Source organism: Globicephala melas, chromosome 2, assembly GCF_963455315.2.
Source record: "Globicephala melas chromosome 2, mGloMel1.2, whole genome shotgun sequence".
Taxonomy (NCBI): domain Eukaryota; kingdom Metazoa; phylum Chordata; class Mammalia; order Artiodactyla; family Delphinidae; genus Globicephala; species Globicephala melas.
The window spans coordinates 51275084-51300900 of NC_083315.2; the positions used below are offsets into that span (position 1 = coordinate 51275084).

At 40.7% G+C, this 25817-nt stretch overlaps 1 protein-coding gene across 1 annotated transcript in view; it reads right to left on the reverse strand.

Moving 5' to 3' along the window:
• Positions 1–2768: 2768 nt before the first annotated feature.
• Positions 2769–25817, reverse strand: part of CHSY1 (chondroitin sulfate synthase 1) — a 75071-nt gene continuing 52022 nt past the window's right edge. Inside the window, exon 3 of the mRNA XM_030873099.2 lies at positions 2769–5764. Coding sequence (XP_030728959.1) covers positions 4172–5764 — 1593 coding nt within the window. The 3' untranslated portion in view covers positions 2769–4171. The remainder of the gene's footprint in view (positions 5765–25817) is intronic.

The window sequence follows — 25817 nt, forward strand, 5'->3', positions numbered from 1 at the left end:
TATAAGGCAAGAAAAGCTTCTGTAAATCCACTGTTCTCTTAACCTGACCACTATCCTTGGGAGGTAGTGTGGAGACTGTGGCTCAACTGGCACCCCACGGCACATATCCTACCCCATGGACACACTGAGTAGTGAACGGAGATGACTGCAGATAACACCTGAACCTCCAGGTGACCCTTCAAAGCCCAAGAATTGAGGCAAAACGTGACTGTCACTTAGCCTGGTCACACATCATGATAAATGGTGTGAGCATTAGGGGGTGAAGGTGTGTGTTAGCCATGCCCCTGAGTCTGCTGTCTGCACAGCAAGTTCCTCTTTGCTCCAGCTGTATCAGGCTGAGGCTGGGCTTTGTGAAATAGGTGTGGTCAGAGAGCTGGGCAGCAAGGAGGCGAGGACAGACTCACCTGTGGAGATCAAGAATTTGACTGTCTGAACTGATGGTGTTTGGGGCAGTGGGACAAAGACCAGCTGGGAGGGTCAGAGCTTCTTCTGTGTCTGGGCTCAGGAAGGGCCCCGCCGAGAGTTCACCAGCACCACCCAGCCCTTCTGCTCTCAAGACTCTGAAACGGATGGCACCACCCTCACACCAAGAGGACCATCACATGACCTACATTGTGTGACACGTGGCCTGTCTCCAACCATCAAAGTCCCACACGCTCGGGTCTGTGTGTGTGTTCTCATGCTGGCCCAGAGTAAGTGTTGGGAAAGCGATGCCACTTTCCAGAAGTGAGGTGCCTGCGCTGTCTGCCCTGCGATACAAGGCTCTCCAGCCTCCACTTGGGCAGGGCTCCCACACATGCAACCACAATGCCTAGGAAGCCCACCCAGCCTGCTCTCAGAACCCAAGTCCGTAAGTCCGTCCTGTGGCAACAAAGGCTGGCACAGATCCATGTGCCCAAGCAAGCATGTACCCCCTCATCTGTGTAAATGAATTTTTAAAATGCTACTGATGCTAGCCTATGTACAATTCATCCCACCCTCCACACCAGAACCCCACAAACCTGGTGGTTCTTTGCGGGAAGGGCCTGAGGGCTGGATGGTTGGAGGAGGGAGAGGCCATTCACACCTTTGTGCATTGTGATTCCCACCCCCCTTCACCACTTTCACATATTATCCTTAATTTTTAATTATTAACAGGAGTTATCTGGCTTGGGGGTTATGGGCCATTTCATTTTCTTAATACTTTTCTGTAAAGTAATGAAAGCTAAGAGAAAGTCTAAAGTAACAAACGAAGCAAAGAGGTCTAACTAGAAAGTGTTCCAAGTTTAAGGGAAGAAGGAATCATCTTAGGTCAGGAGCGTGGGGCCCACAGGGTCACAGGCCATGCAGTTCCAGGTGGGAGCAGTGGGCAGGCAGGACGGAGGGCATTCTGCTGGGAGGAGTGCACGGCGGGGAATGGAGCACTGATGGAGGGGCTGGGGTAGCGTGGGGCACTGCTGGCCGTTCCAGACACGAGGGCCCAGCATGCTGGATCACCACCTAGAAAAGAGACTCAGGCCTGCAGTCCAATGAGACTGTCCACTTGTGTCACATCCACACTGGAAGGGTCTGAAATGACACCAGAGTGGACCATCGGGGAGTTTCAACGGGCTCCTGGAAGATGAGTCCAGGTGGCCAGTGGAGTAAGGTGGTGAGAGAGCTCCAGACAGAGGGAAAGCACAGGCAGGAGAGAGACTGATGTCCTCACAAACGAAGAGCCCAGTTCGGCTGGTAGCAGTACCCTGAAGGGTGTCCTACAGAATCCACTCTCTGGGCAGTGGAAGAGGGCACCAGAGCTGCTGATTTGGAGGGGTGCTTTAGGAAGAGGGAGTGGCCAGGTGGAGAATGAGCCCACAGGCCAGTGGGCACAGAATCCAGGCACGGCACTACGAGGGAAGAGGATCAGAGTGAAGGGGTCCAACGGCATTTCTGGAGATGGAGTCTTGATGAAGGGAGGTCAGCACCTCCATCGACATTAACGGTGATGTCAGGGAAAAGGAACAGACGTGGGCAAGAGTGGGATTAGGGAAGGAAACAGCCAGTGTTAACAAAGTGTCACCAGGACATCTGATGGACATTGAAGCTCAATAAAGTAATTGCTCACACCCTGTCCTACAGTTCCTTATTATGGTAAAGAGAGACAATTTAAGTGACTTTGTCATCAAGATGTATATTATGTTCTTCCTTACTGAGGAATAAATATGTCTTTGCTTTTTTCCAAGGAAAAACTAAACACTCCCACAAAGCAAATGGCAATTAGGATGAATGACAGCAATTCGTACTGTGAGCACAGTGTCATTATACTGGATCTTCACTGTCATTACATGGTAAATACCTGTCCTGGGAGTGTAATTTGCATCCACAAAGCTTGCTACCTTGGCATCAAAGATCTTACTTTTTTGATTCTTGGATTATATGCCAACTGCAGGTAATTTATCCTGTAGCTAGATCCATCCTAAAACCCTGAGCACATTCGTGCACACAGGATCACGTGGGCACTTGTTAAAATGCAGATTTTAACTGTCCTGGCAGGTGCACTAAGGAGGCCTGGAAGGTACATTTGTACCAAGAAGCCAGATGGGGCTTGGACCTGGTTTGAAGAACTTTGTTCTATAAAACACAAGATTCAGCAAGTTCTTTAAGAGGAACAAACAAAAGGTGACAAGTACATTCTAAGGAAAAAATAAAGGAAGAGGCACTTGAAAGTTTCATTTCATTCCTGAACTGCAGTGCATACAAATATTCCCCTCAAATAACTTGAAAAACCTTATGAATCAGTGTTTAAGTTTTTTACTCTCCAAATGTAATACAATTCTTCAGCTAAAACAAGAGTAATGAGACAAAATGGTTCTGAAAAGTACAATAGAAAAATATTGTCCACTGGTTTATTTTTCCAAATGAGCAATAGGCTATTTACAAATAAGCAGATCTCCAATGATGTATATTAAAATGGCAAATCTATTACTGTTTGAAATCTAAATGAAAAAAAAATTTAAGGCACATTTGTTCTGTGAATTTAAAACAAACTTTCTGGTTTAATGACAGATTCATTTCACTTTTGTCCCCAAAACACGTGAGCACCAAGATTATCAAAGAACACTTAATATTTAGTAAAACAGTAAGGAATGTAAAAATTAAGGAGGGGGAGAAGAGTTTTCAAAAGGAAATCTTTGGAGATCAGTTTACTGCAAATAAAATATACTAAACATTCCTAATACACATAAATACTAATAACTAACAGGTACTTGGGAAATGGCAGAGTTCTAAACGATGGATATTAAATAAATTAAAGGTATTTCAGATATAAAGGATAAAACAAAACAGTAATTAAAGAATGAGACACCCATCTCCATCAACATAACACGGACAGGATGAAGTGATCAAAATCTGATACATTTCCCCCCAATGCTTTCATTAGGGTTGGGTCTTTTTTTTTGTCTTTGTTTTAGCTTGCATACATTAGATTTATGACAATAATTCTTATTTGCCATTCTAAATATTAATATTTTACCCTTTAAAAAGAAGGGTCTGGAGAAGAGAAAATGCCAGACCCTTCTTGAAATGTAATGCTAGGTCCATTAGGCCACACTAATTACAACAAGAACAGCCATCTATCTTTTACCGTGCTTTCCCTTCTCCCTTTGCTTTGAAAAACCTTCAAAAATGAGACAAGATTGGGGGAAACAATCACCTTTGGAAAGCTTTCTTGAAGATGATGATACAGTTACTATCACATTTCTTTATTTGACAACTGCAACATAAAATGGCTTAAAAAAATTGCTGTAAAAAAAGACAAAAGGTAGAATCTGTGCAAAGTTAACAGTTACAACAAAACGTTTACCAGAGTTACAGTGTTTTGTTACAATAATACTTTGCAGGAACGTTCATGTTTTCTGCCATAGGACTATAGCAAAGAGGTCTGAAAAAGAAATATTAAAAAAAAAGTTTTGTTCATCAGGTACATTTCAAGTCATAATTAAGCAGGTCTGCTACATAATGTTCAGCAAGAAAATGTGTTCAAAAGGCAAACATGATCACATTTTTGTTCAAAAAACTCAATCTTCAAGGAGTCCTCTGTAAGAAAATCATGTGTAAAATATATCCTTGTATGGACTTCAAAAACTGATCATACAAAAAAATTTTGAAAAATAAATTAGGTAATTAAAAATGTCTTTTCCAGCAAAGCTGGACATTAGGCTGTCCTCACTGAGCCATTATTATTGCTGCTTTTACTGTAATTTGGGTCATTTTTTTCTAGCCACATTTCAGCCAACTGCTGTGTGGACCCATATGTTGATGCTTTGGACCCCAAGCACATTTTGTACTGTTTGGGATCAAGGTTGGGATCACAAAAGACAGGATGGTGGACGTGGACTACTCCTACTTCTTGGCTCCTAAATGTCTTCAAACCTGCCTGGACAACCTTGTTGAAAAGGTCGACATCCTCGAGCCCCCAGCCTTGGATAGAAACATCAAAGCCACCTACTTGGACGAGATCTCCCTTATAAATACAAGTAATGCCAAACCCATAGTTTCTCCAGAAGCCAGTTTTTTGAGTAAAGGCAAAATGGTTGTCACTGGGAACCTTCCCACTATAAACAATCTTAGGATCGTACTGGCTAAAGATGATTGGAAAATATATTTGTTGGCCCAGAACTGTATTTGCTCGACATCGCTGAAGAAATTCTGTGGTAAATACAAGGTCAACGTCACAGAAGAAGAGCAAAGATTCATTATTAAATTGGGAAGATCCCACTTCTAGGGCCAGAGCTCTTGAAAATTCTCCAGACACAGGCAAAATCTGCATGTCGGCTTTCGGGTACTTAATGCGGTAATCTCTCATGAGTTCAACTTGCTTGGCCTTGTCGGGGTTGGAGTCAGAATTAAAGAGTAGAACAACGAGCCTGACATTCTGATTCGGAATGAGACATGTCTTCTCAAAGTTCCCCATGAATCTCACAAACATGTCAAAACGTCCAGACAAAGGAATCAATATATTGATCTTTTTCTCTTTGGGTTCTTTGTGCTCATCCTTGGACCCAGGGAGCTGAAAGGGAACAAGCTTCTTCAGGGAATTCGAGAGAAAGGACAAGGATCCGGATTCTTGATTGATTTTGTTGGCCAGTTCCTTTGCATCCAGCTCCTCGTGTTCCACAAACTGGATCTTGCTGAAGGTCTGCTGTAAATACGCATGCCTCCGCACAGGCACCGTCATTTTCTTTCCTTTGTGTTTTTTGTACAGAAGCAGCAGGTCCAGAATGTACTCGGCCCCGTACATGGGATTCACTCGGCGATAGCCGTACTGTATCTCCTTAAAATCAATAACGCGCCCTCTGGTCTTGGCGTTGGCATTGATCATCTCCATGACCTGCATGACAATGTCATCCAAGGCCTCCCTCTGCGCGGAGTCCATCCCTCTTCGAGGGGGTTGGCTGTCAGCAGCCGAATACAAATATTTCCCAGTCAGAAACTCCCATTCCAGAATCTCCTCTCGCTGGCGAGGCTGAAACCTCATGAAGGAAGGAGGAATTCCCAGCTGGAGGTCTTCTTTATGAATCTCGGTGTTGCTATATTTGCTCATCAGGACAATCTCTCGGTGCAGCTGGATGGTGCGGTGTCGAAGCTCAGCAATCTTGCGGCTGAGCATGTAGCTGTGGAGCCTGTACTGGTAGGGTGGGTTTTTGTTAGGGTGCAGTGTGATGGCTCGGTGAATTTTACTATTATGGAGATCTCTAATGTACCCCTTCTTGTTCTGTTCATAATTCTCATAAAAAAGCTGCTGCATCTGTTAAGAAACAAAAAAAAGATTGCTATTAGTATTACATGACTGAGTGTCCCTCTATTCTTATATTTCCTTATAGACCTGCATACTCTAAAAAAAAAAAATCTAAATATTAGAAATCTTTCTAAATGAGTCAGAGCATATCTAAGATCCCAGGTAAAGCCCGATCTACAGCAGTCCAATGAGAGCAGAAGAATTATAAACCACTTAAAGAAACAAGACTTCATCAATAACCAGAGTTAGCCAATACAATTCTGTAGGCAAACAGAATTATGAAAAGGTTTTCCCATGAAGTAAAAGTGTAATCCTGAGCTCACAGCACACCAACTCAACATACCTGGAAGAGAATGCCACTGCTGGTCCCCACCAAGCCCGTGAAGGGGACCTAGGAGCCAACGTCCCCTCCCTGAAGACTGGCACCCAAAAGGAGCTGCCATCTGAACAGGAATAAACTGCATTGGTGGAGTGAAAAGGAGAACTCCAGGAGGATGACCCGAGCGCAGGATTAATGCTGCTTCCAGGGAGTTGAGCAGAAGGAAAGCCATCCAGCCACATGCAGGAAGAGGCCTGCAACTGGGAAGGGCATGCTGTAGGTAAAACCAAGGGTCTGCGAGGTTACTGGGAGCACACTTGGAGAATCCTTTAAACATCTCTGTGTTCCTGTGCAGGCAGGAAAGGGCCTGCTTGCTAAGCGCCACGTCTCGAGCACCAGCAGAGCCAGCACATGGGGGCTCAGAGTGTGGAGTTGAAGGACAGGAAAGGCAAGGGGACTCATTATCCCACCCCACTCTCCCTCTGTTCTAGGACATTGACTGGGAGAAACAAAAGTTTGAGATCCATCAGCCAAAACTGGGTCTGTTCCCTCAAGCTAGATAGGGAATATACTTAATTCTCCAGTACATTCAAGCAACAGGATGGTGAGCTCTACAAAGCCTTCTAGAGTAAAGAACAAAAATTTCCAAAAAATTTTAGTAAAAATAACACTTGTGGGACTTCCCTGGCAGTCCAGTGGTTGGGACTTTGCCTTCCAATGCAGGGGGTGCAGGTTCGATCCCTGGTAGGGGAGCTGGGATCCCACATGCCTAGCTGCCAAAAACCCAAAACATAAAACAGAAGCAATATTGTAACAAATTCAATAAAGACTTTAAAAATGGTCCATGTCAAAAAAAATCTCAAAAAACAAAAACATTTGTGGTCGGTATCTGATAAACTAGTCCTATTTTATTTGTGGCTCAACTTTGTTTTTCTTGATCATATTATTAAATACTAACTCTTGATAAGGGTGCATGGATTTGGATCAAGTAGGCCTTTGGACAGTCGTATTTTTGATTTTTTTTCCTTGAGCCACTAAAGTTATAATAATAGAAAAATACAGATTAGCATTTTTACACCCCTTTTTCTTTTTCTATACAATTACTACAAGCTACCAATAAATGAAGCCAATAAGAGCAAAAAGAAGGGAAAAGCTTCTGAAGAATGGCTTAAAAGAAAAAAAAAGAGCACACAAGTAACGCTGCCGGTGCTGAGCAGGGGCTGCACACGCACCCACTCACTCACTCAATTCCCTGGAGCCATGAGTCTGCTGAACGCTGACCACCTGTGTCTTGTCCTCAGCGGAGCAACTAGCCTGGAACTGCAACACCTCCTCGCAAGTGCCCTTACCATTTCTGACTTTGCTTTCCAACATCATCTACAATCAACAAACGAGGTATGTGCATACACGGAATTACCCGCTGAAATGATTTCCAAACGTTACATTACTTAGATAAGACAGTCAAGTAAAAAAAAAAGGAAAGAAAAAAAAGAAAAGGAAAGGAAAGGAAGCAGAGTGTCTCTCACCTCTGAGAGAGAGCACCACCTTTCTCAAGTGTGCAGCGGGCAACCCCACAAGCGTGCAAGTGTCCACTCACTGTTTCTCTCAGCACAAGCAGCACTTAGCTACTCAAATTCTTGACTTAATACATGGACCAAAATAAAGCAGTTTGGGATTTGCTGAAAGAGGGCTTGAAGAAACTGATGTCCGAACTCCTCCAACCCTGGATAGACAGGCCACAGAATGATGACCAAGAAAAATGACAAGGTAATCAAATCATAAGGACCACAAGAATTTATCTTTCTTTTAATTTCACTCCTCAGATGGGTCACAACAAAAGAGGTTTAATGAAAATCCTGTCGAAAGTGTTTTCACTGTTCATTTTCTAGCTGGGCTGATTCCTGGGTACAAACTGCATGGCTGCAAGGTGACAAGTGAGTGTCATCTGAGGATTCAAAACCATGAAGAAACACTGAGGAAAATTCTTTGCAGGTGCTAAAACAAATGCTGTCGTTTCCTTCCTCTGACCCTCACCCCTGTATGCCCCAACAACTTGAGGCCATTTTTCCAGTTTTAACAAAGTTAGCCTTTACAACATGCATCAAATAGCTGAGCAAGCCACCTGACTCCATGACTCCACCTGAGGACACCACTGTGTGAGGAGAGGCACTCAAAGGTTGGCAACATGCCCATCACAGCAAAGAACTCAGCAACAACCCAATGCTCCATGGTCGGGGACTACTACAGTCACTACCGTAAGCTATATGGTGGAAGGCTTCCTAACAATTTTGGCAGAGATTTTAAATATTTGTTATAATTACATATTACTTCCATTTTATCTGCTTATAATTTCAAAATTTTTAACAATGAGCATGAAGAACCACGTCTTTTTTTGAAAGGTCCCTTTATGTTTCCAAGAATGCAGGCACACTGAGCCATCAGTCTGGCCTTATAAGCTGCTCTCCAAAACTAAGAATACTCTGAAGCAGGTGGTGCTCCTTCCTCTCCCCGTGCTGCCAATCCCATCTCCCCGGGTATTTCAGACCCTGCTCTGCTCCTGCCCTGCTGGGTGATGTCTCAGTCTCCCAATGGGTCTTCTTGCAGAACTGTTCCTTCCTCAATTCTGCATGGTAGCAAAACCAATCTTCTTAAGAATATGAGTGGTAGAACCCACATGATTCTCTCTTCCCAAATACTCTTAAAAGAGAATAAAGAATGCAAAAGGAATAAACCCATAAGGACCAAGAGAATGGGGTAGGAGACACAGACACAGTAGAGAAGAGATGTCCCAAAATTCTAAGAAAATGGAGAGTGAAGGAAGATGAAACCCAACAGACTGCTCTGAAGAGTAAGCCAATTTATTTAATCCTGAGAACCCTGCGGAAAGATACCAGTGTTGCAAGGCGGGTGGAGGCTGGGGCTGAACACAGGGAGATTGGAGGAACTGGATATATGGAGCAGTGAGAGCCCCACAGTTCCTCCCCACATACCACCATGGCGGGTGGTGGGAGATGCCCAGCAACTTCAAAAACACGCTCCCAGTTATTCCGGCATTTAGATGATGGGTCTCTTGCCAGAATTCATGCAGGGTTGCATATCAATTGTTGCAACTAAACTAGGACTGGTGAGTAGTAAATATTGGCGGTTTCTTGACACATTCATCTTTTTTAAAAAATAATTAATTAATTTGGGGCTGTGTTGAGTCTTCACTGCTGCGTGTGGGGCCTCTATAGCTGCGGTGAGCGGGGGCCGCTCCTTGCTGCGGTGCGCGGGCTTCCCATTGTGGTGGCTTCTCCCGTTGCAAAGCACAGGCTCTAGGCGCACGGGCTTCAGCAGTTGCAGCATGCAGGCTCAGTAGTTGTGGCTCACAGGCTCCAGAGCACAGGCTCAGTAGTTGTGGCATGCAGGCTCACTTGCTCTGCAGCATGTGGGATCTTCCCAGACCAGGGCTAGAACCCATGTCCCCTGCATTGGCAGGCAGATTCTTAACCACTGTGCCACCAAGGAAGCCCTAACACATTCATCATTTACAGTAGTTATTCCTGAATGTCACTGTCTATAGGTTATTTTCCCTTACTCCTCTGGGTTTACTTCATTGATAAGCACATAAGCCTGAAGTTCAATCTGTCCGCAAATGAAATCTGAACACCTAGAGAGGGATGCGTTCAAGGCTGACAGTAGAGGGGAAATGAAAGTCTAAACAGTAGGACCCCCCAGTCCTCTTCTCCCAAATGGCTCTCAGAACACTGGTCCCCCGCTTCTCATTCCAAGTAGGAGGCTGGAAGCATCTTTTCTGTATCAACTAAATAGCCCCATAGATATCTACAGTCCTCCAACAAAAAACATCACGCAAAAGTTGATCACTACAGCAAGGATACTAGTTTAAAAAAATCTTGCCTATAGAGCTTCTAGTTAGTTTTTCAATGCTTCAGCCTCAAATGACAATTGACAGCCAAGGACCATCAGGCAGTTGAACGAGGGTTCCAATGGGAAAGATGGAGACAAAACAAGGAAACAAAAAGCTTGGTGGAAATAGAAACAATGCAGTGACTAGAAGAAAAACTCAACAACAAAAAAAACCAAAAATTATAAGGTATTCAAAGAGAAGCTACTGTATCTGCACAACAAAAATGGAATACTATAAAAAGATAATCAGAAAACAAAAAAGCTCTTGAAATTAAACATAAAATAGCAAAACAAAAAGAGTAGAGATTGAAGATAAAGTTGAAGAATATTCCAGAAAATAGAAAAACAAAACAAAAAAAAACAGGAGAGAAAAGTATTCACTCTAGAAAGAGAAAGCACATGGGGAAGAAAACACAAAACATGGGTCCAAAATTACTCAGGTGCCTGGATTGAACCCTAAGTGCCCAGAACAAAGAGTACAAATTGGGAACACTACAGATAAAACTATTAAAAACTTGCATAGAGGAGAAAAAAGGCCATATACAAATAATTCAGAAACTGGAGTGGCACTAAACACAGACAAAACTAAAGAACAATACCTTCAAAAGTGGGAGGAGTGAAAATTATTCTCCACATAGAATTCTCTTCCCAACCAAACTATCCATCAAGTAAAAGGGGAGAACAAACAGCTTCAGATATTGAAGGACTCAAATTCTACCTTGCATTCATTCTTTCCCAGGAAGCTATTAGAGGATGTGCCCATCTAGAATGAGGGGTTAAATCTGGAAAGATGACATAGGATCCCAGAAACAAGGAGTACAACACAGAAGGAAGAAAAGAGAGACCCAGAATGACAGTGCAAGGAAATCCTACAAGAACAGTACTATGGACTGCATGTTTGTGTCTCCCCAAATTCATGTGTTGAAACTCTAATCCCCAATGTGGCACTATTAGGAGGTGGGGCCTTTGGGAGGTGACTGAGTTTAGATAAGGCCGTGAGTGTGGGGCCCCCATGATGAGATCGGGGCCCTTATAAGGGGATGAAGCACCAGAGCACTGTCTCCCCACTATGAGGACACAGCAGGAAAGCAACCATCTGTAAACCAGGCAGAGCCCTACCCGAACCCAACCATGCTGACACTTTGATCTTGGACTTCCAGCCTCCTGAGTGTTTAAGCCACTCAGTCTACAGTATTTTTGTTCTAGCAGCTGGAACAGACTACGACAAAGAGCTTTGCAGCAGGGAACCAGTGCACACGGTAAAAGGCACAGATGTTCACTGCTTGCATCTCCAGAATCCAGATCAGTGCCTGACACGCTGCAAGATACTCAACAGAGAGCTGATGAATTAATGATTAACAGCAGTCTTAATGCATACGAAGTATCAAGAAACTGGAAGATCTCAGTGCAGAAGAACACAGCTGATGTGGATAGACACAATACAATATACTTGTGTTCCTGTGACCAGGATACATGTTAAAATGTAAAAATCAGCAGCACATTTTGAAAAAGAATACACACCCTTCCACCAAAGGATATAGCTGTCATTTGTTTTTTACTCCCCAGAACACCAGTATATAAGTGTACATTTTATTCTTAGCTATCAAAACCCTGCACAAGGGGAGAGAGGTCCATCGGGAGTCCTCTATGAAAGCAGGTCTTCCGTGCATGACTGATTATTTCTTACAGACTCGATAGGACAACATGTCCCCAAACATTTTCAGGAAAACATTTCTCAAAACATTTTAGAAGCTGTCTGTGGTCATTACTTTCATAGTGACTGAAGTCTAGGTAAGCTTTATCTGAAATACAGAGTGTGTGTGCTAAAGGCATAAATACAGAGAAGAGAAAAATATTGACTGGCAGGCTTCTGAAAGGCTTAAAATCCCCTGGAACCACTGTAGACTGAAAATTTTAAGCTACAGTAAAGTTGTTGTAGGAACCTTCTGGCTGAAGTCTGGCTGAAAGGAATGTTGTGTTACATTCTTTTTCTCTTTTTATGAAGAAGAAATCTGTTGCAAGACAAAAGTGTGTGTGCGTGTGTGTGCAGCATGTGTGTGTGTTTGGGGGAGGCAGCACTTATTTTATTAAAAATAAGGTCAACTCTATGCCCAGATTAGCTGGTGCCCCCCCATGTCACCCCAAAAGATTTAGTCTACTAATATTGCTATAAAATAAATGTTTTAGACAAAGAAGCCACTCACTTGGCAGACTAGATGGAGTACATACCTGCAATGATCTTTAGAAAATCTAAATAAATGCCAGTGAAATAGCTCCCTTTCTAAAAGGACAAATAAGGGTATAAGTACTTCACAGATGATTAGATAGAATGTAACAGGTGAGGACATGCACTTCCACATAAGGATATTAATGGTAATACTCAGACCCTGCCCGAATCGGCTTCCAGTGGCACCTTTTGGTCCTTTAGCACATTTAGCAATCTCCCTCAACTTCTATACAAAGTCTTATTACAAATGACTTTGGTGTAGAGGTAAGGAACCATTTTCGTTTCACCCTCAATGTGGTGCAACAGGAGAGGAAGAGGAAAAATTCAGATTTCAGGGAAACTTTTTTGGAGAAGAGAAATACATGTCACAAATCAACTTCAAAATTAAGAACAGGAATATAAAGTATAATTCAAAGTAAAAATTTCAATGAGATATTAAGGCTAAGTTAAGGAAGAACGATCCAGAAATCATCTGTGATCCTGAAAAGGAGCCGGGCGGCTGGAGGGAAGTACTGGAGAAGCAACCCAGTGCTTAGACTCTGCCCTCTCCCAACCCCACCTGACCAGACCTCCAGGGCCAGCCCCCGGCTGAGTGCACAGCGCCCCACCTACTGTCATCTACCCCCTTAGCACTTTTATCCCAGGTCACACTATCCACAGTTCACATGAAGCCATCTTAGTACTCTCGGGTCTCATTTTTGCCTTTGTAGTATTTCTGGCATTTGCATTTGATTTTGGACTCCCTGGCAAAGTTCTCAAGTTATCTTTGTTTTCACCTTGACTAGTTTCTCTGCTGTTATTTGGGTTTTTCCTACCTTTTGTTTTTCTTTGAAGGTGCCTGGTTGCATTTAAGAAGGCATGCTGTGGGTGGGATGAAATTGAACCACTTCGTTCTTAGGCACTTTAATGAGAAATAGTTGGATCGTTAAGCTGAACATCTATACCTTCTATCCATTGTCCCTCTTTCCCTCATGTTATAGCTAATTCCACTGCTTACTACAATATTCCCCATTAAGCAGTCTCTAAGAGGAATAATCATATGACTAAGGGAAGTGGTTAGCAATTTTCTAGTAACAGAAATGAAACTATTATTTATCTGGAAGAAAGTTTAGAATATAACAATTTAAAGAATAAAGGTTAAGAAATAAGGCTACATAGAGACATTTACTGCTTTTATACTACCAATAAGTTGTAAGACTTGGACAAGTCATTTGAATTTGTTGGGTTTCAAGTTTTCTCATTTATAAAATGACGGTATAGAGGTTCCTTCAAGGTGAAGAATTCTAAGATCTTATGTGCTAATTTTAGAACCAGTCTCATATAATTCTAAAGTCATGTCCTGATGTTCTTTAACCCATCCATCCTGATATGGTTGAAGGTGTAACATCAGAATGTTACAGGATTCTAGGTTCACCGAATCAAACTGTATTAAACGGTTAAAAACACATCCCAATGAACTGTTTCCATCCCATAAAAACAAACCTCCAATTCTGTTACAAATGAAAATAGTTAAGAATATGAGATTCATAACAGTTCATTTTAGTAACTCTAGGGGTAACAAATATGTAATTTTTTGGTAATAAAGAACATGTATTTTGAATAGTACCAAATTTAGAACAAGGACTTTGTTATTAAAAAGTACTTCAATAATCTATTACTTGGCACAGTCTTTGGAAGAATATTATAAAATGGAAAGTTAAAAAGTACTGCAGAAGACAAATCAATGCACATAGGTTATTTAATAATCACAAGGAATACCTTATTTAAAGCACACTAAAGAAGCCTTTTTAAGATGCATGGAATACCACTGATGGTTTAAAGTTAATTTCCAGTGTCCATAAAACAGCCCTTAATCTTTGTTCTAAAAAGTACCCTCATAGGGCTTCCCTGGTGGCGCAGTGGTTGAGAGTCCGCCTGCCGATGCAAGGGATACGGGTTCGTGCCCTGGTCCGGGAAGATCCCACATGCCACGGAGCGGCTGGGCCCGTGAGCCATGGCTGCTGAGCCTGCGCGTCCGGAGCCTGTGCTCCGTGACGGGAGAGGCCCGCGTACCGCAAAAAAAAAAAAAAAAGTACCCCCATAATCTTGGATTCCAGCAAAGCCATCTCCCTTACTGTGAGGTGTTTCAGGACTCTGAGTCAGTCTACAGTAAATCTGAAAGGGGCTAATAAATATCAAGGTCACGCGATTCCCAGGAACTTCTAGCCAGCTGGGAATAACCATTAACTACCCATGCCTAATCTTCAGTTAACAAATACCTCTAGGGTCTTCATTAGCAAATGTCCTTCTCCTCTGCAATGAAGGCCAACATTCTCATTAAGTTAAGGCTCTTCCCATTAACTGTTTACATTAATGTCATCATAAAGTACATACTTCAGCCATATCAACAGACTATCACTGCTCCAGATGGACAGCTATTTCTAATTCTGATTTATACAGTGTTTTAATTCACTGCAGAGAATTTGTTTTCTTACCCTTTTGTTCTGAGAACTGATTCAAAGAAAATATGGGTTGTCTAAATGTCAGGAGACCATAACTGGTGGTAGTTTCAAAATAACCATATTCACAAGTTTTAAATATTTAAATTAACAATGTCATACACCTGCAGGTAGGGTTTCCAGATAATTTATTGTCTGAAGCAGGATCTTCTGAGATGAAAGAGGAAATCTGTTAATAATTAGGCCAAGATCACTGGTATAAACTGGGCCTGTCCCCAGCTCTCAAGACATATGGTTACCCTACATGTCCCTATTAGGTCTCCTCTAATTAGTTTTGTGTAGGCTTTGCCAATTTTCAACCAATTAAGTTCAAGTATTAGGTGCTTAGTATTTTTTTTTTTTTTTTTTTTTTTGCAGTACGCGGGCTTCTCACTGTTGTAGCCTCTCCCGTTGTGGAGCACAGGCTCCAGACGCGCAGGCTCAGCGGCCATGGCTCACGGGCCCAGCCGCTCCGCGGCATGTGGGATCTTCCCAGACCGAGGCACGAACCCGTGTCCCCTGCATCGGCAGGCGGACTCTCAACCACTGCGCCACCAAGGATGCCCAGGTGCTTAGTATTTTAAAGACTCTATTCAAGAAAGTAAGTTTTTCATGGGAATTAAGCTGGGTCTCTAATGGTAAAAAACGAGAACTATGTGTGTATGTGTGTGGGTGTGTCTTGAATGGTTACTGTCAAATTCTGAAATCCAAATACCTTTTAAAGAAGCCTGACACATTTCAAAATAGTTGAGAATTAACCTTGGCAAAGTAAACAAAAACTGTTGGTAGTAATTTAAGACTTCTACTGATACATAAGACAATATAAGTGATCAAGACCTGAAATCAATAGAGTTTGCAAGTGAACATTCCATGGTCTGAATAGTCAGCAGGGACAGTGGACAGGGGAGAGAGCCCTTATCTGCAGTCAGAACACTGTATCTAAACTTCCAGCTCAGGTCTTTACTCAGGTCTGACCTAGTGGGAGTCACTTAAAGCTTTTCAAGCATCACCTTTTTTTTCCCATAAAGCAGCAAACTTGGCAGGATTATGCAGAATGAATGTATGCAGAACTATCTTTAAATGACCAAATTCTTACGCAAATGCAGCACCAAATACTTAACTAAACATTCACATTAAAGGCACTGTACCAGGCAAGGAAAACTTCACAAGGCCACATACAAAGAAAGGATAAATGTGCGCGTACACATACACATACACACACGTGCACGCACACGTATACGAGACAGAGCATGGCACTGGGCAGACTGACACGGGACATAAACGAAGGGCTCTCTCTAAAACTCGACTCACAGCTGGCACTTGGGTCTAGTCCCCACTGGCCTCCGCTGACACATCACTCACAAGGCTGTTCACTAACTCCAGTCAACATGTGACACACCAGCTCTCTCATTTGACCAAAAGTCTATATGATAAACTGAGTTAACTAAGCTGTGATCTAGGGGATCACCAAAAAACAAACCAAAACAAAAGTAAAACTAAAGACACACAGGGGCAACATGAGAGAAGTGCACCAGGTTGGGGAGTCAGGAGAGCAGGACATACAGAATACAGCCCAGTGAGGTCCGATTTTTAGAGAGAAGCTAGAAATCTGGCTATTTTGTGTAGAGCCTCCTAACTTTTAAGTCAGTAACCAGAGCTCTACACACCACCAGTCCTTCCCATCAAGCTTCTTAGATAGCCAAATCCACCAGAGGGCAGACAGCAGAAGCAAGAAGAACTACAATCCTGCAGCCTGTGGAATGATAACCACATTCACAGATAGATTAAATGAAAAGGCAGAGGACTATGTACCAGATGAAGGAACAAGATAAAACCCCAGAAAAACAACTAAATTAAGTGGAGATAGGCAACCTTCCAGAAAAAGAATTCAGAATAATGATAGTGAAGATGATCCAGGACCTCGGAAAAAGAATGGAGGCAAAGATCCATAAGATGCAAGAAATGTTTAACAAAGACCTAGAAGAATTAAAGAACAAACAAACAGAGATGAACAATATAATAAATGAAATGAAACTACACTAGAAGGAATCAATAGCAGAATAACTGAGGCAGAAGAACGGATAAGTGACCTGGAAGACAGAATGGTGGAATTCACTGCTGCGCTGCAGAACAGACTAAAGAAAAAAGAATGAAAAGAAATGAAGACAGTCTAAGAGACCTCTGGGACAACATTAAATGCAACAACATTAGCATTATAGGGGTGCCAGAAGGAGAAGAGAGAAAGGACCAGAGAAAATACTTGAAGAGTTTATAGTCGAAAATTTCCCTAACATGGCAAAGGAAACAGCTACCCAAGTCCAGGAAGTGCAGCGAGTCCCATACAGGATAAACCCAAGGAGAAACACGCCAAGACACATGGTAATCAAATTGGCAAAAATTAAAGACAAAGAAAAATTATTGAAAGCAGCAAGGGAAAAACGACAAATAACATACAAGGGAACTCCCATAACGTTAACAGCTGATTTCTCAGCAGAAACTCTACAAGCCAGAAGGGAGTGGCACGATATACTTAAAGTGATGAAAGGGAAGAACATACAACCAAGATTACTCTACCCGGCAAGGATCTCATTCAGATTTGATGGAGAAATCAAAAGTTTTACAGACAAGCAAAAGCTAAGAAAATTCAGCACCACCAAACCAGCTCTACTACAAATGCTAAAGGAACTTATCTAAGTGGGAAACAAAAAAGGACCTACAAAAACAAACCCAAAACAATTCAGAAAATGTTAATAGGAACACAGATATTGATAATTACCTTAAACACGAATGGATTAAATGTTCCAAACAATAGACACAGGCTTGCTGAATGGATACAAAAACAAGACCCATATATATGCTGTCTACAAGAGACCCACTCCAGACCTGGGGACACATACAGACTGAAAGTGAGGGGATGGAAAAAGATATTCCATGCAAATGGAAATCAAAAGAAACCTGGTGTAGCAATACTCATATCAGATAAAATAGACTTTAAAATGAAGAATGTTACAAGAGACAAGGAAGGACACTACATAATGATCAAGGGATCAATCCAAGAAGAAGATATAACAATTGTAAATATTTATGCACCCAACATAGGAGCACCTCAATATATAAGGCAACTGCTAACAGCTATAAAAGAGGAAACTGACAGTAACACAATAATAGTGGGGGACTTTTAACACCTCACTTACACCAATGGAAAGATCATCCAAAATCAAAATAAATAAGGAAACAGAAGCTTTAAATGACACAATAGACCAGATAGATTTCATTGATATTTGTAGGACATTCCATCCAAAAACAGCAGATTACACTTTCTTCTCAAGTGCGCAAGGAACATTCTCCAGGATAGATCACATCTTGGGTCACAAATTACCTCAGTAAATTTAAGAAAACTGAAATCATATCAAGTATCTTTTCTGACCACAACGCTATGAGATTAGAAATGAATGACAGGGAAAACACCATAAAAAACACAAACACGTGGAGGCTAAACAATACGTCACTAAATAACCAAGAGATCACTGAAGAAATCAAAGAGGAAATCAAAACATACCTAGAGACAAATGACAATGAAAACACGACGATCCAAAACCTATGGGATGCAGCAAAAGCAGTTTTAAGAGGGAAGTTTATAGCTATACAAGCCTACCTCAAGAAACAAGAAAAATCTCAAATAATCTAACCTTACACCTGAAGTAACTAGAGAAAGAAGAACAAACAAAACCCAAAGTTAGCATAAGGAAAGAAATCATAAAGATCAGAGGAGAAATAAATGAAATAGAAACAAAGAAAACAATAGCAAAGATCAATAAAACTAAAAGTTGGTTCTTTGAGAAGATAAACAAGATTGATAAACCATTAGCCAGACTCATAAAGAAAAAGAGGGAGAGGACTCAAATCAATAAAATTAGAAATGAAAAAGAAGTTACAACAGACACCACAGAAATACAAAGCATCCTAAGAGACTACTACAGGCAACTCTATGCCAATAAAATGGACAACCTGGAAGAAATGGAAAAATTCTTAGAAAGGTATAACCTTCCAAGACTGAACCAGGAAGAAACAGAAAATATGAACAGACCAATCACAAGTAACGAAATTGACACTGTGATTAAAAATCTTCCAACAAACAAAAGTCCAGGACCAGATGGCTTCACAGGTGAATTCTACCAAACATTTAGAGAAGAGCCAACACCCATCCTTCTCAAACTCTTCCAAAAAATTGCAGAGGAAGGAACACTCCCAAACTCATTCTATGAGGCCACCATCACCCTGATACCAAAACCAGACAAAGATACTACAAAAAAAGAAAATTACAGACCAATATCACTGATGAATATAGATGCAAAAACCCTCAACAAAATACTAGCAAACAGAATCCAACAACACATTAAAAGGATCATACACCACGACCAAGTGGGATTTATCCCAGGGATGCAAGGATTCTTCAATATACGCAAATCAATCAATGTGATACACCATATTAACAAATTGAAGAATAAAAACCATATGATCATCTCAATAGATGCAGAAAAAGCTTTTGACAAAATTCAACACCCATTTATGATAAAAACTCTCCAGAAAGTGGGCATAGACGGAACCTACCTCAACATAATAAAGGCCATATATGACAAACCCACAGCAAACACCATTCTCAATGGTGAGAAACTGAAAGCATTTCCTCTAACATCAGGAACGAAACAAGGATGTCCACTCTCACCCCTATTATTCAACATAGTTTTGGAAGTCCTAGCCATGGCAATCAGAGAAGAAATAAAAGGAATACAAATTGGAAAAGAAGAAGTAAAACTGTCACTGTTTGCAGATGACATGATACTATACATAGAGAATCCTAAAAATGCCATCAGAAAACTACTAGAGCTAATCAATGAATCTGGTAAAGTTGCAGGACACAAAATTAATGCACAGAAATCTCTTGCATTTCTATACACTAATGATGAAAAATCTGAAAGAGAAACTATGGAAACACTCCCATTTACCACTGCAACAAAAAGAATAAAATACCTAGGAATAAACCTACCTAGGGAGACAAAAGACCTGTATGCAGAAAACTGTAAGACACTGATGAAAGAAATTAAAGATGATACCAACAGATGGAGAGATATACCGTGTTCTTGTATTGGAAGAATCAATATTGTGAAAATGACTAGACTACCCAAAGCAATCTACAGATTCAGTGCAATCCCTATCAAATTACCAATGGCATTTTTTACGGAACTAGATCAAATCATCTTAAAATTTGTATGGAGACACAAAAGACCCTGAATAGCCAAAGCAGTCTTGAAGGAAAAAAACAGAGCTGGAGGAATCAGACTCTCTGACTTCAGACTATACTACAAAGCTACAGTAATCGAGACAATATGGTACTGGCACAAAAACAGAAACATAGATCAGTGGAACAAGATTGAAAGCCCAGAGATAAACCCATGCACCTATGGTCAACTAATCTATGACAAAGGAGGCAAAGACATACAATGGAGAAAAGACAGTCTCTTCAATAAGTGGTGCTGGAAAAACTGGACAGCTACATGTAAAAGAATGAAATTAGAACACTCCTTAACACCATACACAAAAATAAACTCAAAATGGATTCGAGACCTAAGTGTAAGACCGGACACTATAAAACTCTTAAAGGAAAACATAGGAAGAACACTCTTTGACATAAATCACAGCAAGATCTTTTTTGATCCACCTCCTAGAGTAATGGAAATAAAAACAAAAATAAACAAATGGGAACTAATGAAACTTCAAAGCTTTTACACTGCAAAGGAAACCATAAACAAGACGAAAGACCTCAGAATGGGAGAAAATATTTGCAAATGAATCAACGGACAAAGGATTAATCTCCAAAATATATAAACAGCTCATGCAGCTCAATATTAAAGAAACAAAAACCCAATCCAAAAATGGGCAGAAGACCTAAATAGACATTTATCCAAAGATATACAGATGGCCAAGAAGCATATGAAAAGCTGCTGAACATCACTAATTATTAGAGAAATGCAAATCAAAACTACAATGAGGTATCACATCACACCAGTTAGAATGGGCATCATCAGAAAATCTACAAACAACAAATGCTGGAGAGGGTGTGGAGAAAAGGGAACCCTCTTGCAATGTTGGTGGGAATGTAAATTGATACTGCCACTATGGACAACAGTATGGAGGTTCCTTAAAAAACTAAAAATAGAATTACCATATGATCCATCAATCCCACTACTGGGCATATACCCAGAGAAAACCATAATTCAAAAAGACACATGCACCCTAATGTTCATTGCAGCACTATTTACAATAGCCAGGTCATGGAAGTAACCTAAATGCCCATCGACAGACAAATGGATAAAGAAGTTGTGGTACATATATACAACGGAATATTACTCAGCCATAAAAAGGAACGAAATTGAGTCATTTGTTGAGACGCGGATGGATCTAAAGACTGTCATACAGAGTGAAGTAAGTCAGAAAGAGAAAAACAAATATCATATATTAATGCATGTATGTGGAACCTAGAAAAACGGTACAGCAGGGCAGAAGCTGAGACACAGATGTAGAGAACAAACGTATGGACACCAAGGGGGGAAAACCGTGGTGGGGTGGGGATGGTGGTGTGCTGAATTGGGCTATTGGGATTGACAAGTATACAATGATCTGTATAAAACTGATGACTAATAAGAAACTGCAGTATATTAAAAAGAAAAAAAGTCAGCAACCAGTTTAAACTAGAAAAAGACAGAGAGAGAAACACAAAATAAGTCTGTGGGTCAAATATGGCCTACAAGTTCATTTCCTTCTAGGATTTTAAAAAAATCTCTTCCTGATTTGTTATGGAATCTCACTCTATCTAAAGACATTTTGTATCATTTTAACTTACCATATTTATCAAGTAATATCTTACCGAAACCCCCCTAAAGATTCAAGCAGCCTTTAAATGATGAAAGCCTAATCAGTGACGGGAGTTGCTGTCACAAGACAAGGCCACCAGGAGAAGGCAGCAAGCAAACTGGGGGTGGGGGGGGGGGGTGGGGAGAAGAGCACAGCTCAACTACCCTGCACTCAAGTCTCGTAAAGCACAGCTACCACTTTAGAACCCAGTGGTGTGTATCACAGCTTTGTTTCACACATTAAAGTCAGTAGTTCAGCCAGGTACACAGCGCTGAGGAATCTACAGTGGGGCTGGGGGATAAACAGCGGGTTTGGGATGTCCAGGCTTAATGAACTCTGTGGGGTTAAGGCAACCTGTGTAAATCTGAGAAGGGATTCTCACTACACAACAATCACACAAAGCTTTGAGTTCTTGAAGTTTTCTTTCACAAAAGATCATAAGAAAACTTTTCTGGAGAGAAGAATGAGAAGGAAAGGGAGTGTTTCTGTGGGAGAGAGAAAGGCTATTAAAGCTTTAAATCCCACAGTGTCAAATTTCTAGAGAAGTGATACAAATAAACATTTTCAAAACACAGGCAACCAACAAAGGAGCAAAAAGGCAATACAATGGAGCAAACATAAGTCTTTTCAAAAAACGGTGCTGGAACAGCTGGACATCCACATGCAAAAAAAAATATATCAACCTGGACACAGACTTTAAACTCTTCATAAAAATTAACTCCAAGTAGATCACAGACCTAAATGTAAAACACAAAACTATAAAACTTCTGGAAAATAATAAGAGAAAACCCAGATGACCTTGGGTATGGAGACACCTTTTTAGGTATAACACCAAAGGCACAATCCATGAAAGAGATAACTGATAAGCTGAACTACATTAAAATTAAAAACTTCTACTCTATGAAAGACAATGTCAAGAAAATGAGAAGATAAACCACAGAGAGGGAGAAAATATCTCTAAAAGACACATTTAATAAAGGTCTATTGAAACTCAACTATAAGAAAATGAACAACCTTATTTTAAAAAGGTCAAAGACCTTATATACCTCACCAAAGAAATACAGGTGGCAAATAAGCACATGAAAAGACATCCAACATCATATGACATTAGAGAAATGTAAATTAAAACAATGAGATACCACTACTCACATATTAAAATGTCCAAAATACAAAATACTGAAAACACCAATCACTGGTGAGGATGTAGAGTAATAGGAACTCTCGTTTGTTGCTGGTAGGAATGCAAAATGGTACAGACACTTTGGAAGACATTCTGGCAATTTCTTACAAAATTAAATACATTCTTACTGTAAGATCTAACAATTGCATTTCTTGGTATTTACCAAACTGAACTGAAAACTTGTGTCTACACAAAAACCTGCACATAAATGATTATAACAGTTTTATTCATAATTGCCAAAACCTGGAATCAGTAAGTGAATGGATAGACTGTGGTACATCCAGAAAATGGAATATTACTCAGAACTAAAAAGAAATGAGCAGGACTTCCCTGGTGGTCCAGTGGTTAAGAACCCACATTCCAATGCAGGGGACGTGGGTTTGATCCCTGGTGGGGGAACTAAGATCCCACATGCCACAGGGCAACTAAGCCCATGCACCACAACTACTGAGCCTGTGCGCCACAACTAGAGACCTGATGTGCCGGAGCCTGCACACTGCAACTAGAGTGAAGCCCTCATGATGCACTAAGACCTGACACAGCCATACATACATAAATATTTTTTGAAAAAAAAAGAAAAAAAAGAAATGAGCTATCAAGCCATGAAAAAACATGGAGGAACTTTAAATGTATATTATTAAGTGAAAGAAGCCAACCTGAAAAAGCTACATACTATATATATAATCCCAACTATATCACATTCTGGGAAAGGCAAAACTATGGAGACAATAAAAAGATCAGTGGTTGCTAGGGGTAGGAGAGAAGGATGAACAGGTAAAGCACTGAGGATTTTAGGGCAGTGAAACTACTCTGAATGATACTACAATGGTAGATACATGACATTACACACTTGTCAAAACCCAGGGCATGTTCCCAAGAGGGAACCCTAATGTGAACTATGGACTTTGGGTAATTATGATGTGTTAATGTAGGTTCATAGATTGTAATAAATGTACCACTTTGTGAGGGATGTTGATAGTGGGGGTGGTTTTGTGTGGCAGGTTGGGTGGAGAGGGCTGGGGTATATGGGAACTCTGCACATTTTGCTTTGAAGCTGAAACTACAAAAACACAGAGTTTATTAATTTAAAAAAAAACACACAGGCCACCCATTAGGAAAAAAATCCTCGAAATATTTATGTTAATTAGATTCTAGGAAAACAGTAAATCTTTTTCTCTGGCTTGTTATTTAAAATCAAGTCTTTCATTCTTTCCTTCATTCATCCATCCACTCACTGCTCTAGGCAAAACAAAACCTTTAGATAAATATATAAAATACTCTAAACTTCAGATCCTTTATGGAAAGAGGTAGGTGAAAATAAAATGCAAGTGATTATACACACTGAGTACAATCTTTTGTTCTTGAAGACAGTAATTTAAACTAAAAAGACTTTACAGAAGGAGAACTATTTTTTGAGTGAGAAGCCAAGCTTTTCTCCCTCTGACTCTCTCCACAAACGCACACATTCTTCACAACACACAACCCCTTGAGAGAAAAACCTATTTTTATTCATAAGTCATTGCCCAATCAATACTTGATGAATAAATGAACAGGATTATTTCTCCCGTTTTACAAAAGAGGACAGAAAGATTGATCACTGAACAATAAGTGGCTCCAGACAATATTTAAGCATAACAAGGAAAGAGCAGGACCAAGCTCTTCAACAGAGGGGCTAACTCTTAGAAAAGAAAACCACACCTGCCTGCCTCCCCTCCCCTCACAGACCCCAGACAGCCTGTGGAAGGCAGGCAGACCCCAGTCAAAGGCAAGACACTGGCACCCTGTCGACCTCCATTCCCTCCCCAACTCCCAACAGATATGGCAACAAGAGCTGAGAGGACAGGACTTTAAAATATGGATAATCTGTGTCATCAGCAAAATGCCAGAGGAATTGAAAAGCATCCTTAAAAGAGGATCAGTTAGAATTCTCACAAATTACACTAACTATCCCTACTTGTTCCACTGAAGTCCCTTGAAGGCAGGCCTCAACTGTTATTTCTGTGCCCCAGCATGTCACTGAGCCTGGCACATAACAGATTCCCTTAAGAAACATTTACCCAAAGGATAAAATGCTAATAACTGAGAGTTTCAGTGCACTAAGCAGAGCATGATCTGCTCAATATCCCTAATTATCAGAGAAATGCAAATCAAAACTACAATGAGGTATCACCTCACACCAGTCAGATAAATGCTGGAGAGGGTGTGGAGAAAAGGGAATCCTCCTACACTGTTGGTGGGAATGTAAAATGGTGCAGCCACTATGTAGAATAGTATGGCGGTTCCTTAAAAAACTAAAAATAGTTACCATATGACCCAGCAATCCCACTCCTGAGCATATATCTAGGGAATACTCTAACTTGAAAAGATACATGCACCCTAATGTTCACAGTATTACTATTTACAATAGCCAGGACATGGAAGCAACCTAAATGTCCATCAACAGAGGAGCAGATAAAGATGTGGTGTGTGCGCACACACACACACACACACACACACACACACACACACAGTGGGGTATTACTCAGCCACCAAAAAGAATAAAATAATGCCATCTGGAGCAACATGGATGGACCTAGAGATTATCATACTAAGTGAAGTCCAAGAAAGACAAATATCATATGATATCACTTATATGTGCAATCTAAAATATGATACAAATGAACTTATTTACAAAACAGAAACAGACTCACAGAGAACAAACTTACGGTTACCGAAGGGGAAAGTGGGGGGGGGGAATGGATAAATTAGGAGTTTGGGATTAACAGATACAAACTATTATATATAAAATAAACAACAAGGACCTGCTGTGTAAACGCAGGAAACTACATTTAATATCTTGTAATAACCTATAATGGAAAATTAAGATGAGAAAGAATATATATACACATATATAAATAACTGAATCTCTTTGCTGTACACTAAAAACTAACACAACATTGTAAATCAACTATACTTCAATGAAATAAATTTTTTAAAAACAACAAAAAAACCCAGCATCATCCTACACTTCCAGAACAACCTACCTCCCTCATACAACCATC